The sequence below is a fragment of the Ursus americanus genome, chromosome 15, assembly GCF_024610735.1.
Source record: "Ursus americanus isolate L20-20 chromosome 15, mUrsAme1.1.p, whole genome shotgun sequence".
NCBI classification, from domain to species: Eukaryota; Metazoa; Chordata; class Mammalia; order Carnivora; family Ursidae; genus Ursus; species Ursus americanus.
In genome coordinates this window covers 56,662,971-56,678,747 of record NC_142141.1, presented here as the reverse complement: position 1 = coordinate 56,678,747, position 15,777 = coordinate 56,662,971, and the positions used below count along the sequence as shown (strand labels likewise).

The window sequence follows — 15,777 nt, the reverse complement described above, 5'->3', positions numbered from 1 at the left end:
GCAAATGTGTTTGTCATCAAATCTGCTCACAGCTACCCCTGCGCTTACTACTAATTCCTTCTGAAGTCTGTCCTGAAGGGCCTACCTCGCGCAGGGCCAGCTGCTGGGCGCAAGGAATATGTTTCAATCAGCTGCATTAAGCTCTTCCACTTTAAGACATTTTAAAGTAGCTGATGAGACTTAAGGTGTCCAACAGTTTGACTTTGTGTCTGGGCAACGATTTGTGAAAATATCCATCACATAGGCATGCTGGTGATTCTACTGAAACCATCTGGGAACCCCTATAAAATGTAAAAGAAAAATCTCTGAAATATAAGAAAATACACACCATGAGAAGAAATGCAAGAGTTTTATTACAATCAGTATTATTCTCGAGGTTCGCAACTGACGAACGCACTCAGGAAAACATTTTGCATGTCACGATCCGGAGCCCAGGGACAGGTGCCAGAAGTAACTAAAAGGGCATGATCGATGTACCTTGGGCAACAGCACGGCGCTCCGGGCTACAAAACTAGAAAGTATCAAGGATGCGTCTGAATTTCGTAGCGGAGGGTGTGGTGGTCCGCACAGGCCTGACCCAGCTCCAGGAGGCTGCTGGGGGCGGCTGCTGGCTCGCTGCGCTCCGGAGCATCCCCCCCCCCCACCGTCTGCATCTCTGCAAGCCAGTTATACCAACATCTCAGCTTAAGAAATACCAGCCATGACGACAGGATGCCTTGAGGGTTGACCCTGCCTCCCAGCAAATCAATGAGAAGGGAAACCAAACATTGCCTTTAGAATGTGAAACAGGGCTGCTTCTCCCTTGGGGAAGAGCAAGAGGTGGCAGATACGGCTGTCGGGCGAGAGGGATGTCAGCGCCGTACCCGCTCCAAAAGCATCTGGTCCGGGAGAGACTGCGACGTCTGAGTAGACCAGCCCTCTGGCTTTTCAGAAAAAGAAGGCACTCTATAGCCGTGAGCTGGGGAGCCGACTGGGGCAGCTCCAGGCAGGAAAGATGGGCTGAAAGCGTAGGACAATTGGACTCGCCCAGGTGAACACGGGCCTGGGCAGACCTGCACTTGTGCAGAAGGAATTCAGGGCAGTTGCATGGACAGGTTTTTCCTGGCTCAAAGGGAACGCGGTGTTTCTACCTTTCTCTGGGGAGACAGTGGGCAAGTTTTCGTCTGGTCTTTCCGTGCGTGCAATGCGCTTGCTCGAGTGTTCCAGAACTAGCTTTACGTCTATTCCTCCATTGGTCGGTGGGCACTTCTTGAACTTCAAAGCAGCTCTGGATGGGATTCTGAAACACGCAGCCTTGCCCGACTGCCCTGGTGGAGGTGGAGGCTGGCTGGATCAGGAGGCAGTGCGGACTTGGGAGGTGCTCCCTCCGGGCAGACTGCCTAGATTCTAATTTTCCAGGATGTGGCTCCTGAGATTAAAGAGCCATTTCAATGATGGGAGCTTCTCTTTGGCTTCTCCTGGGAGCACCTGCTTTCCCCCCCGTGCAGTGACCACATCACACAGGGAGGGGAATTCAGGGGCCCTGGTGCCACTTTCACCAAAAACCTACCCTGCCCCGCCTTCCTGACACCCGCCCCGTAATTAACACCCGTTCTCCCCCAGCTGTTAAGACGCAGGGTCCTGTTACTAAAAAGCGTGAAGTGGGCGACTTTTCCTCTCGCCTCCATCTATCTCACTTTCCCAAATGTGCGCCCTCTTGTTTTTAAGACCACAGGCAGGGCCTTCGATGACTGCTGACACAGAAGTAAAGCTGAGCTCTGGAAACTTCCCTTGGTGCGGGTCTGGGCAAGTTCGGCTTATGGCACTTGCAGGGGCACCATGATCCTCAAAGGCCACCAACCAGGGACTCCCTGGACACAAGGTTGAGGGTCAAATCTTTTCTAGTTTCAGATATGGAAATTTGAGGCAAAGGCAGGGGCACTTGACTTTGTCTTAGATTTCCCAGAGGGGCGGTGTCTTAAAGAAAATGCCAGTTCTCTTTGCCGGGGAAATACAAAAGATCGGGAAATTGAGGCACGGCTGGCGGAGGGCGCTGGGTCCTCGCCGTTCACTTGCGAGGCTGCTGTATGTGCTGGGTTCTCGGCGGAGGATGCTTGTCTATGGAGGCGTGCGGCTTCTGGTGAGCCACCTGCGCAGCCGCCGGGGGGAAGTCTTTGTCGCCCTGTCATGAGACAGAATGCACTGGCTCACTCACGGTGGACAGCGGGGCCATGCGACAGCGAGGCCCCCAGCGCCACGTCTACCGGCTTCCCTGCACGGTGGGGTAGAGCATGGGGAACCTGCTGGCAGGAAACGGGCTGTCCCCTGGGACTCTGGGGGTCCTGAAGCCACTCTCTGGAGTGCGGAAGGGGGCACCGAGGCCCAGGAACCATCCTGGGGGTAAGAATGCTCACAGTCTCTGCTGCCCCCCTTCCCCCCACCCCGTCCCCGCCATGAGCTCGGGTCACCATGGTACTCCCTCGGCACTAAGCTGGTGTTGGGTGGCCTTCCTCTGCCAGAACTGTTCTTGTGACCAATTTGGACAAGACCGAACCAAATCCAGTGTCTTCAATTCTGAGTTGCGGCCACGGCTGAGTCAGGGTACTGGCTGGGAAGCAGACACATGGCGGGGGGCTGAAAGCTGCGAGGTGAAGCCAGAGTCAACCCGCTGAGTCTCAGAGAAGGTACCTGGCTATTTGTCAGGAGGACTTGCCTTCTTGTGCCAACAGTGCAAGTGTGGAGGTGGCTGGGGCCCAGGCCACCGCGAGCAGGCTAGAGCCACGGCGTGCTCCGGCAGAGCCAAGCGACCGTGGGCTGGCTTTGGACTTGGGTCAGCAGTTAGTTTTCCCTCATGTAGTAGGTGTGCCTCCCATCTGTCCCAGGGGCCTTGGGGCACTGGGGGGAGCTGCTCTGAGCAACCGCATGGTCTCCATTCATCACATGCTAAGGGCTCGAATGTACTGCGAGCCACAGGGCTGTGGATGGTATCACTGCGCCAGCCCTCAAACGCGAGTTTGCTGGTGGCTCATTAAAAAAAAAAATGTTGGGGGGGGGCGCCTGGGTGGTACAGTCGGTTAAGCATCCGAATTTTGTTTTTGGGTCAGGTCACGATCTCAGGGTGGTGAGATCGAGCCCCACCTCGGGCTCCGCACTCAGCACAGAGTCTGGTTGAGATTCTCTCTCCCTCTCCCTGCCCCTCCCGCTTCCGCTCACTCTCTCTCTAAAATAAATAAGTAAATCTTAAAAAAAAAAGGAAGTTGGGTCTCGCCAGAAGAAAGGGCTCCTGAAAGGTAAAGGGTACGACAAACACCTGTGAGTTCAGTCCAGGGGTCGGCAAGCATTTTGTGTAATGGGCCAGACAGTAAACACTTCAGGCTCTGTGGGTCACACGCTCTGCCACTGTGGCATGAGAGCAACTGCAGGCGCACATGCACGGCTGGCCACTGAGCCTTCATCCGTGGACACCGGGATACGAATTTCATGTGATTTCCAGGTGTCACAACATCTACTTCTTGTTTTGAGTTTTTCAACCATTTAAAGATGAAAAAACATGCTCAGCTCGGGGGTGGCCGGCCGAGCCCTGGTTGAGTCTAAAGACAAGGGCGAGCATGAGGAAGCAGGGGGAGGCAGGCAGCACTCCTGGGTGCGTGCCGTGCGGTCACCATCCCACACAGCGCTCACGACAGAAGCACCCCGCGGACGCGACACAGCCCAGGGGCCCTGGACCCCGACAGATGGGTGGGGTTTAACAAGGACAGGAGGAGTCTGACCCCGTGCCAAGGATTTGATGGAGTGGCTCTTACCCGGGCGATCACACCAGAGATGAACACGGTCGGCTTGGGCGGGCTGCAAGACAAGAAGGGGAGAGGTGATTTCAGGGAACAGAAGTGGAAGGAGGCAGGTTTGGGGGAGAGTAACAGACAGTGATGGAGGAGGGAGGAAGGGGCGCCAACCTCCTCATCGGTATGATTTCATCTCCCCAGGACCAGCGGGGGCCCTTCTGCTGAGGTGAGCTCAGGCAGAGCCAGAGACTAGCAAACAGCAGGTGAGTTGTGCGCTTTTTTGTGTTTTTTTGTTCTTGGGGGGGGGTCATCCTCAAACGGCGGCTGTGGGCAAGCCCCGTAGTTTTTGTTTCATGAGATTATGGACATGGGTGCTTCCCGAAGCAGGGAAGAAGCAGGGTCACACTGGTTGAACGTGGAGACTCCCACCAAGGAGCGATTCTCCTCCCAGCCCTGGTCACAGCTTCTGGCAGCTTCTAATGGGGGAGATCCCAGAGCCAGTGCAAAGCTCCTGGCCCTTAGGAGACCCAGGTATTAAAAACGTAGGGTCCTTGTGAAGCTACTGTCAATTCTTAACATCTGAAATCCTACTGAGCTCCCCCACCTGTCAACACTCCTGGGGAGGTGGGAGAGAGGACCCAAGTAACACATGTCCATTGTTGAAAAGCAGGCAGTGCAAACATGTTAACATCAGTTGTCATTATACCATGTGGAAATGGTCACAGTTCATACATGGCTCTTTGTCCAATCTTTCTAACTATGGATAGACAGACGCACTTGTTTTCATATTAAACTTTTTCTTAAAGAAGAGTCATACTGTTTTCTGCATTTAGGATATGCTGAGCATACTTCCGTGTTAGTACACGCTCCCCCGTGTCCGTGCACGCACCCCCGTGTCCGTGCACGCTCTCTCGTGTCAGTGCACACGCCTGTGTCCACACACACTCCGTGTCCACGCACGCTCCCCTGTATTAGTACACACTCTCCCCAGTTAGTACACGCTCTCCTATGCATGTTTTAAATGTCCCCACACGCACAGTTGACGAACATCAGAACACCGTTCCAGGGAGTACACAGGCGCACACCCCTCTGAAACGCCTCCTGTGGAGGTAAGGGGACCTGGGAGCAACAGGTGACTACAAGGCCAGCCTGGCAGAGAAAGAGCAACAGGGGGCAGCTCCAGGAGGTAGACAGTCTTGCTCGAGGCCAGTCTTGCTGGGCGGACAGGGGAGAATCCATCCTGGGAGCTGCCTAGCCCACCTCCCACCTGCTCTGAGCTCTGTTCTGCTGCTGGGCATCCTGGGAAGGAAACCATTTGTCTTAGCCTTGTTTTGCTGCAGGCAAAAGTCCCCGTATTCAGTAAGTTCACTGTTTATATCCCAAACAGTTTAGCTAAAACACCCGAAATCCCCCCAAGTGACTTCTGTTACTCCACGAGATTAAGAAATTTCAAGTCTTCCTAAGCAGCAGAGAGATGTCCCTACACGACTGGTTTTATTTTTGTTTTTGTTGAGTGGTTAACTGGGTTGGCTTCTTTTTTCTTTGATTACAAATATGATTTGGCTACAAGATCAAGAGCCAGCCAGAGCTGAGTAAGTTCAGCTCGAGCGTAAGCACCTCGCAGCGTAGATTTGGATGCCTCTGCAATCCAGACACTTCCGGCTTTGAGGCTCCTGACCACCCGCAGGCCGGGCCCCCAGGATGCTCATGGCCAAGGGCTTCGCATCTAAAGCCGGGGATCCATGTTCTGGATTCTAACACTTCATAAACGCTTTAGAGAGGAATATGGAAATGGTACCACAAAACTTTCTTACATTTTGAATGTTCCTTTAAGAATCCGGGAAAAGCCTCAAGTGGGGATTGCTGTACTCTGTCAACTGATAACGTAGCATCCGCTTCCAGGCCATCGTTTTGCACCCAGAGTGCACGACTGCTTGGATCATCTCCACCGCTTTTCTAATCTGAGTCAAGGCGTTTAAAGGCAGTCAAGACAGCCCCCCGCCCCGAGCAAGGACTTGATGAGAAAGTCACCCACAGAGAGTGACTCTAGTCAAAATAAATACACAGTAGAGTGGCTCCCTGCCCAAAGGGAACCCCAAAAGTTGGCTGAGGAAGCTTGAGCCATCATATATGTAAAACACACAAGCTCTCTCTCCCTCCATCTCTCCATATACATGGAGGTATACATTCATTGTTGAAAAGCAGACAGGCAAAAAAAAAAAAGGTGAAAATTGTTATGTAACCGTGTGTAGAAAGTATACAAATGCACGTTTACGCAGAGAACTGGACTGTAAGAAAACTGCAGCCCAATCAGCAGATGATGCTCCCTGGAGAGCCAGCACCTGGTTCCGGAGAAAGAAGGTGGCCCGTAGCAGGCAGGGTGTAGCAGAGCACCAGCCTGTCATGGGTCCCTGTGTCCCGAACCCCTCGGGCCCCCAGCGCCTTTCCTGCTGCTCCCTGGAACACCCAGCCCCCGCTGGACCGCAGCCCCTGCCCCCGATCCTGGGAATCCAGTTATCAGGAGACTGTTGGCAGCATCCACTCCGTTTTGTGTGCAGGGAGGAAGGGTCTCCAGACTCTTGGAGCCCCATCATGGATCCCACGCTTCCGCCCATGGCCTCCTTCTCCTCCTCAGAGGTGACCCTTCAAAGTCTGGCTATTTCCATCCAAGTTAGGTCCCGGACATCTCCCACGTTAAAAACAAGTGTGGGTTTCAGACCTTGCTTTGAGAATGTCTTGGGAAATGTGTGTAAATGATCGTGATTAGAGGTCATTAATGACCCGGGTCCAGCCCCAGCATCAGAAAATGCTTGTGGAGGGGATGGCCACTCCCCTGGAATCCGACTCCCAGAGCCTCCGCTCCACGTGAGCCTCTCAAGAAGACCTCACCACACAACGACTGGGTGGCCACGGAGACTCCGGCGACTCAAGGAGACCCTAACATAAGACTGCTCCCTCCCAGCCTAGCTCATTCCCTAAGAGGTGTCCAGGGACTCTGGGTGCAGAACCTAAGGATCCCCCCAAGGGTAGTGCTGCAAAATGGCGGCTCTCCTGAGGCACCTACGCTTTGACACACGTTACTTAAGCTTTCGGGTTTTAACGGCTCGTTAGATTCTGCTCATAATGGAAAAGTGTGTCAGTGAAAAGCAAGTTGGGCTCAAAGTAAAGACATACGCTCTGATAACCTTGGCGTGTTGGGTGGAGGAGAGCTGGGCGCTGGTGGCTTCGTAAACCAGATGTTTTACGGCATGTGTATTCCGTCCAAAGTGGTTACTTAGGCTTGCGATGGGGGGATTTCTGAAACATTCTACTGGAATTCATGAGCCATTTCTTGGGTAGGGGTGAGAAGAGGGAACAGATGACAAGGCTCCTGGAGCATATCCTGCAGATATACGCATGGGGGACACATATCCCACGGTCCCTTTGAAAAGGAACACAGAAGCAGTAAACAATACAAACGATAGAAGTCAATATTAAAATTTCATATGAATGTAAATATTTAAAAATAAGTAAATACTAAATAATTAAGGAGTAAAAGTTCAAATAACCTCTTATCAAACCTGTTTCTGGCATTGTCTTAAAATACAGTGCCTTATTACTGTCTACCCATATTGCACGTTCATTGATGGGCCTACAGCCAGACCCCTCACGTATGTTCTAAGACAGTGGACCCACTGGGGTGTTGAGGGAGCTGTGCAGGGATGGGGGTTACGGCCCAGGAAGCCACTGAGGCCACACCAACCCCATGTCTTGGCCATGGCAGACCCCATTCCTGCTGTCAGGTGTGGTGTTTGTGACTCATCCCTGGTCAAAGGGACCCAAAGTCACCCTTTGGGCACAGCAGAGGGCTAATTCAGGCCAAGGAGCAGGGCCAGTAAGCTGGCTTCAAGTCAGAGCAGACTTTTGGGAGCCAATCAAAACACTGCATATGCCGTCCAATTACGCTGGGGGATGGAAGCAACGGTAAAGATCTCAAAGACTTGACCCCACACCCCTGTATTCCAGGCCTTCATCTGTTGGTGCTGGCAAGAAGTACGACACTGAAAGGACTATGGAAAAAGCCCTGCAGATCCAACATGTTCTGGGGGAGGTTCTTGCTTTAAGATTGCACTTCTAATTTTTAAAAAACATTCAAATCGAGTGGGATTTATTCCTGGGCTGCCAGGATAGTTCAATATTCACAAATCAATCAGGGTGATACACCACATTAATAAAGGAAAGGATAAGAACCATATCATCCTCTCAAGAGATGCAGAAAAAGCATTTGACAAAACACAGCATCCAATCTTGATAAAACCCTCAACAAAGTAGGGATAGAGGGAACATACCTCAGCATCTTAAAGGTCATATACGGAAGACCCACTGCTGATATCATCCTCAATGAGGAAAAACTGAGAGCCTCTCCCCCACGGTCAGGAACAAGACAAGGATGTCCACTCTCACTATTACTATTTAACATAGTACTGGAAGTCCTAGCCTCAGCAACCAGGCAACAAAAAGAAATAAAAGGCATCCACAGCAGCAAGGAAGAAGTCAAACTTTCATTATTTGCAGATGACATGATACTCTATGTAGAAAACCTGAAAGACTCCACTAAAAAATTGCTAGAATACATGAATTCAGCAAAGTCTCAGGATTTAAAATCAATGCACAGAAATCTGTTGCATTTGTATATACCAATAATGAAGCAGCAGAAAAAGAAATCAAGGAGTCAATCTCACTTACTCTTGTACCAAAACCAATAAAATACCTAGAAATAAACCTAAACAAAGAATTAAAAGATCTGTACTCTGAAAACTACAAAACACTGATGAAAGACATTGAAGAGGACACAAAGAAATGGGAAAACATTCCATGCTCATGGATTGGAAGAACAAACACTGTTAAAATGTCTATACCACCCAAAGCAATCTATGCATTTAGTGCAATCCCTATCAAAATACCAGCATTTTTCACAGAGCTAGAATAAACAATCCCAAAATTTGTATGGAACCACAAAAGACCCAGAAAAGCCAAAACAATCCTGAAAAAGAAAAGCAAAGCTGGAGGCATCACGATTCTGGATTTTAAGCTCTATTACAAAGCTGTGATCATCAAGACAGTATGGTACTGGCACAAAAACAGACACATAGATCAATGGAACAGAATAGGAAACCCAGAAATGGACCCACAACTATATGGGCAAGTAATCTTCGACAAAGCAGGAAAGAATATCCAATGGAAAAAAGACAGTCTCTTCAACAAATGCTGCTGGGAAAACTGGGCAGCAACACGCAGAAGAATGAAACAGGACCACTTCCTTATATCATACACAAAAATAAATTGAAAATGGATAAAGGACCTCAATGTGATATGATAGGAAACCATCAAAATCATGGAGACGAACACAGACAGCAACCTCTCTGACCTTGGCCACAGCAACTTCTTACTGGACTTGTTGCCTGGGGCAAGGGAAACAAAAGCAAAAATGAACTATGGGGACTTCATCAAGATAAAAAAAAAGCTCCTGCAGAGTGCAGGAAACAATCAACAAAACTAAAGGGCAGCCTACGGAATGGGAGAAGATATTTGCAAATGACATGTCTGATAAAGGGTTAGTATACAAAATCTGTAAAGAACGTACCAAGCTCAACACCCAAAACCCAAATAATCCAGTTAAATGGGCAGAAGACATGAATAGCCATTTTCCCAAAGAAGACATCCAGATGGCCAACAGACACATGAAAAGATGCTGAACACGACTCATCATCAGGGAAATGCAAATCAAAACCACAATGAGATACCATCTCACACCTGTCAGAATGGCTAAAATTAACAACACAGAAACCAACAGATGTTGGCGAGAATGTGGAGAAAGGGGAACCCTCTGGAAATGCAAGCTGGTGCAGCCACTCTGGAGAACAGTATGGAGGTTCCACAAAAAGCTAAAAATAGAGCTACCTATGATCCAGCAATTCCACTAGGTATTTACCCAAAGGATACAAAAATACAGATTTTTGAAGGAGTGCATACACTGCAATGTTTATAGCAATATCATCAACAATAGCCAAACTATGGGAAAAGCCCAAGTGTCCATCGACTGAAGAAGATGTGGTATGTATACACACACACACACACACACACACACACACACACACACACACTGGAATATTACTCAGCCATAAGAAAGAATGAAGTCTTGCCATTCAGAATAACGTGGATAGAGCTAGCGGGTATTATGCTAAGCGAAGTAAATTCATCAAAGACAAATATCGTATGATTTCACTCATATGTGGAATTTTGGAAACAAAACAGATGAACATATAGGAAAGGGGAAAAAAAGAGAGAAAGAATCGAACCATTAGAGCCTTAACTATAGGGAACAAACTGAGGGTTGCTGGTGGGGAGGTCGGTGGGGGATGGGCTACATGGGGGATGGGCATTAAGGAGGGCACCTGTGATGAGCACTGGGTGTTACGTGGAAGTGACGCATCACTGAATTCTACCCCTGAAACCAATATAACTCTATATGTTAACTAGAATTTAAATAAACATTTGGAGGAAAAAAATGTTAAAATAAAAGAAAAGAAAACATTCAAGCATCGCGAGGTAGGGGCAAGCTCTTTCCTAGCCTGGCGAGAGCTGGACTCTGATAGCTCCCGTCGGCTCCAGGTAACGATGCTCCTAAAACCGGAGTGCCTTCTCCCCTCCCCGCCGGGTGTGCTTGAACGCCCGAGCTAGCACAGCAACTAAGTCAAGTAATTCTTTACCATTTTACCCATTCTTCTTATTTTTTTAAAAAGATTTTTATCTATTTCTTTGAGAAAGAGCATGAGCAGGAGAGGAGGAGGGAGAAGGAGAGAGAATCTCAAGCAGACTCTGCACTGAGCACGGAGCCCAACGTGGGGCTCGATCTCATGACCCTGAGATGGGGACGTGAGCCGAAACCGAGAGTCGGGGGCCTAACTGCACCGCCCAGGCGCCCCAGCATGTTAGCCATTTTAACTGTGCAGTTGTACACCCGAGTGACAGTAAGCACACGCGCAGTGTGATGCAGCCGTCGTCGCCATCCATTTGCAGAGCGTTTTCAGCCTCCTTAGGAGAAACTATTACACAGCAACCCCAGCCCCTCCCCCAGGCCCCGCTGCAGCCCCTCCATGGCCCCTCCCTCAGCCCCCCTCCCAGCCCCTGGCAGCCGCTGTTCTACCTTCTGTCCTAAGAACTGAACTACTTGGCACCTCCGATGAGTGGAATCACACAACATTTGTCCTTTAATGTCTTGCTTATTTCCCGTAGCATAAGGTCCACCTGGGTTGCAGCACTGTCAGAATTTCCTTCTTTTTCAGGCTGAACTCTATGCCATTATGTGGGTGGGCTGTATGTGGTTTACCGCTGATGGTTACTTGGGTTCTTTCCACTTTTTGGCCGTTGTGATTAATGATGCGGTGAACACTGGTGTAACAGGATCGTTTGAGGCCTGCTTTTGAGTCTTTCGTGTAACACAGTGGAACTCCTGGGTCCTGTGGTCGGTATTCCATGTTCAACTTTGAGGAACCACCGAGCGGGTTTCTGCAGAAGCTCCACTATTTGAGATTCCCACCAGCGAAACACAGAGTTCCAATTTCTGCACATCGCCATTACTGACTACTTTCTGGAATTTTTTGGGTAGTAGGCAACTTAAGGTGTGAAACGTGGTCTCTCGTTGTTTAGATTTAGCAACTAATTTTAAGAATAAGCTTCCTTGGGGCGTCTGGGTGGCTCATTCGGTGAAGCGTCTGCCTTCAGCTCAGGTCATGATCCCAGGGTCCTGGGATCGAGCCCCGCATGGGGCTCCTTACTCAGCGGGGAGTCTGCTTCTCCCTCTGCCCCTCGCTCCGCTCGTGCTCTCTCTCTCAAATAAATAAAATCTTAAAAAAAAAAGAATAAACTGCCTTGCAATAAAACTTATCAATGTGCATCGATCATCATCCAAGGTCTTTATGACACCACATTCCCCCCCAAGTGTTCTTCTCCCCTCTGGAACTTTTAGGCTATAATCAACTGTAAGGACACACGGCAGCCGCCAGTGACAAGATGACAGAAGGCTGACGTCCTGCGTGCCACCTCACTGAATCACGGGTTTTCACGTAGCTCTTCTTCGGCACAGGCTACGTGGTGGTGTGGGTTTTCATCAGGCTTGGTCAAAGGGCCCCTCGCTCTTTGTCTTTCTCCACCTACAACGAATAGCACCTCACTCTGTGAAATGATTGCTTATTACATTTATCTAGTCAAAACCCTTCCTAAACTCCTCGAGATACGGTAGCTGCAACAAAAACTCACAAACGAGAAACCCGGGGAAAGAGTCTGCTTACAAAGCTCTGTTTGCAAAAACACACATATTTGAAACTCGATTAGGGCTCCATGCAAAGCATAACCTACATTTCCAAGATTCTAAAACTGTGATCGCGGCTTTGAGGATTTATTTAATCTGATGAAAATCATTCTGACAGATGTTGTTTTGAAGATGCAACATTACTTTCTCTCAGGAAACAAGAGTCAGTGAAAAATACCGTCCCGGCCCTCCCCACATCCTCAGGCTTTTCCAGTTTCTAAAAACCACATTTAGCTAAACTTAAAGGAACTGCAAGTGAGGCAGAATTAGGGGGGATTAGAGCCCCAGTAACAGCTTCTTCCGTGTCAGCAGAACCGCCCCTCCTCACACCTGCGCTGGGCAGCTGCCGAGTATCTGAGGTGTGGCGTTTTCCAGGGCTCACCTGTTCAGGACCTCACAGTCTTAGCAGGGTCCCCTGTCCCTAACTAAATTTTCTTAGCATTTATCTTATGAGTTTCCTGGATGGATAAGGTTTATGCCTTCTTGGCATTCCAGACAGGCAGGATAAAATGCCCCGAATGCTTAAGGAATGAGGGGCCCTGTGGAATGCAGATGGCCCTCAGGACTGGGTTTGTTGGTCTCATCTGTATTTATTTTATTTTTTAAAGATTTATTTTGGAGAGGCAGACAGAGAGAGGAACAGAGAGAACACGTGCACACGCGCGCGGGAGTAGGGGCAGAGGGAAAGAATCTCAAGCAGATTCCCCACTGAGTGTGGAGCCCAACTTGGGACTTGAGCCCATGACCCCGAGATCATAACCTGAGCTGGAACCAAGAGTCGAACGCCCAATGGACTGAGCCACCCAGGTGCCCCAGTGGTCTCATCTTTAAATAAAAGTCCTCAGGGCTGAGAAAACAATTCATGTTTTTAAAACTCTCCTAAAATAGAAAACGGCAATTATGGAAACACACGTCAACGTATTTAACTCCACATATCCAAACGACTGCTAGGCCAACATGGGATCAACAGAAAAACTATCGAGATGGCTTTGGGTCCTAAGACCTCACAACCTGGACAGTCAGTGCAGGTCCCAGGGGATGGGACGTTTTCTGCCCAGCTCTGGGAGGTGACGCTTGGCCGTTAGGCCTGCAAAGGAGACTAATCACGACCTAGTCCGGCTTCCCTCCATGTGGACCGTCGCCCTGGCCTGTGCGGTGGTTCCTCAGCCGAAGAGGACCTCCAGGGTCCTCAGGGCGGCCTCTGCGCTGTCTCGGCCCCTGGCATTTTGCCCAGGGGCTCCATCCCAAGACAAAGGCCTCTTCTAAGTCCCTCTTGTGGGACAGGCCTTCAATGTTTGAGGAAGGCTACCGCAGGCCTCTGAGATACCCCCTTTCCAGGCTATGGGACGTGATTACGAATTCCTTCACTTTCTGGGCCCTCCGTCCCTCCTTGATTCCAGTGTAATTTCTAGAGTTTGGCCCAGAATGGCACCCACACTCCACATGTGCCCCAGCAGCCCAGGCCTCTGCAGGATGCCGACCTGGTCCAGGAACGTGGATACTACTCTTGCTCAAAGCTACAGAGAGCAGGGTAGCCTGGGGACATGATTCTGGGCTCCCTGGCAAGGACCAGAATGCCAACCTCCCAGGACTACTATCGATAGGCCACACGGTCAGCATGCGTGTGCACCAACCCTGCTTTCCCAGCTAGCTTTATGAGGTCCTTTCTCTTCCTCCCGTTAACTCCGGGGGAGATCTATTCTACCCTTATCCAAAAATAGGCTTCTATGAATGGGAGGCAGTATTCAATGCCTGCAGGAGTGGTTGGCCTATGCTTTCCCCTGCATTCTGACAGATTAGGGTTGCTTAGTTGCTGCCCCAGAGCATTTTGGGATGGGGACACACACACACACACACAACGATCAGCAGGACTGGAAATCCAGTCAAGTCAACGATCCCACTGCAAGTAGTCAAAATGGCAGCAAAGGCACTACTGGAGAGTTCTATTGAACAGAATCATTTTCACGTGAGTGCTTTTGATCTGAGTTTAAGGAAGTCCACTAAGTTATCCTCTGCAAATACTTAGTCCTCTTCATGTAAATGCATTGGGAAAATATCAGACGGAGGTGTTCATACAGAAATGGGGTCGTGCAGCCTTTAATGCGTTGTTTGTTTCTTAATTCCTCTAAAGGATGGGAATGATCTCAGATGATAATAGCTCCTATTTACGGACTGCTTACCATGGGCCAGGCACTGAGTTAAGTGCTTTATGGAATTATTTTTTCTAACCCCCTCAAACTTGTGAAGAAGGGACTATTATGTCCACTTTATAAGTGAAGGAATGGTAAATCAGAGAGGTTAAGTAATTTGCCTGAAGGCTGCACAGTAGAGAAGTGCTCAGAGCCAGACTTGGAACAAGGGCAGGCCAGGGCACTAGCTTAATGCCCTCATTTTAGGGCTGAGAAGAGGGTCACTTAGTGGCCTCTATTTTCAGATTGTGTCTTCTATACACAATTTAGAGATGCAGATTTTTAAAGTAATCTAAGTGTAGTCATAGAGTCCCTTATTTAACCAGGCAGATTTGATCAAATCTGCTTCAACATTTGCTTTCTGAGTCGCTAATGGATTTTTTTTTGGAAAACTATCATTTATGTCTATAGCCCTTCACTGGGGTACAGAGGACTTCCACCTAAATTAATCATCTGCTTCTCTTCCGTAGGGGTCATCTTTATTTTATGGATGAAGCAATGGCAGACACGAGAGGCTGAAATTTGTTCCAGTCCCAGAGGCAGAGCCGGGAGGGTGTGGGCCCCTGAGTTCTCACCTCGCTGCTCTTTGCTGGGTCACTGCTGTCTCTACCCTCGTGCATACCTCGGTTCCCAAGCTTCAGGAGCAAAGCCCAGTGAAGGTTTCAAACTATCTATCAAGCCAGAATGCAGCTGACACGGTCCAAGGAGGCGGCCAGGAGGAAAGGTGGCAGCTGGGCCCAGCCAAGCACAGGTTCTAAACCCAGATGTCCCTGTTCGAGTCCTGGCTCTGCCAATAACTGGTTGGTGGGATGGCGTCTGACGGTTCTGAGGCTGTTTCCTCCTCTGTAACATGGGACGGTCACGGACCCCACCCCATCAGGTGACTGTACATATGCCGCTCAAACTCTCCACAAATGTCAGGTGTTGAGATGATGACACATCCTTATCCCCTCCCTATGCACCCCCTCCCTATGTACCCTGCCTTTCATTTCTATTGCCAAGTCACCCTTGGTTCAGTTCAATTTCATCTCCAGATCCCCCAGCCACGTAGACTAATACCCCACTTGTCTGGGACAGAAGGGCTTCCGAAGCAAACAAAATGGTCCATGATAAATCAGACATCACAAAACCCATATACTTGACTTGGAGAAAAACCCTCTAAGCCTTCAGTCTATTCGGTTTCTATGTTGACACGATTCAGACGGCTTGTTTAGTTTCTCAGCCTACTGAAGACAGGAAGAAACGAACGGTCATGATGAGTCAGCCAAGGACCGTGAGGGGGCCACCCGAGCTTACAGCGGAGGCTGGTGTGCTCTGAGGGACAAGGCTGGGTAGGAAGGGGTTCCAAGTGCCCAGCCTCTCCTGCACCCACAGCTTCTGGTCACAGCACAGGGGGCAAGGATGGAAGGAAGCCTGGCTGGGGCGCTGGCAGGGGTCAGTGGAAGCAGGCCACCATCCAAAAAAGGTGACATCAGGA

At 49.6% G+C, this 15,777-nt stretch overlaps 1 protein-coding gene across 1 annotated transcript in view; it reads right to left on the bottom strand.

Moving 5' to 3' along the window:
* Window positions 1-330: 330 nt before the first annotated feature.
* DAP (death associated protein) overlaps window positions 331-15,777 on the bottom strand; it is a 65,984-nt gene continuing 50,537 nt past the window's right edge. The window contains exons 3-4 of the mRNA XM_045787149.2: window positions 3,783-3,825; window positions 331-2,161 (exon numbers count right to left, since the gene is read on the bottom strand). Of these exons, the coding sequence (XP_045643105.1) occupies window positions 2,048-2,161; window positions 3,783-3,825 (157 nt within the window). The 3' untranslated portion in view covers window positions 331-2,047. The remainder of the gene's footprint in view (window positions 2,162-3,782; window positions 3,826-15,777) is intronic.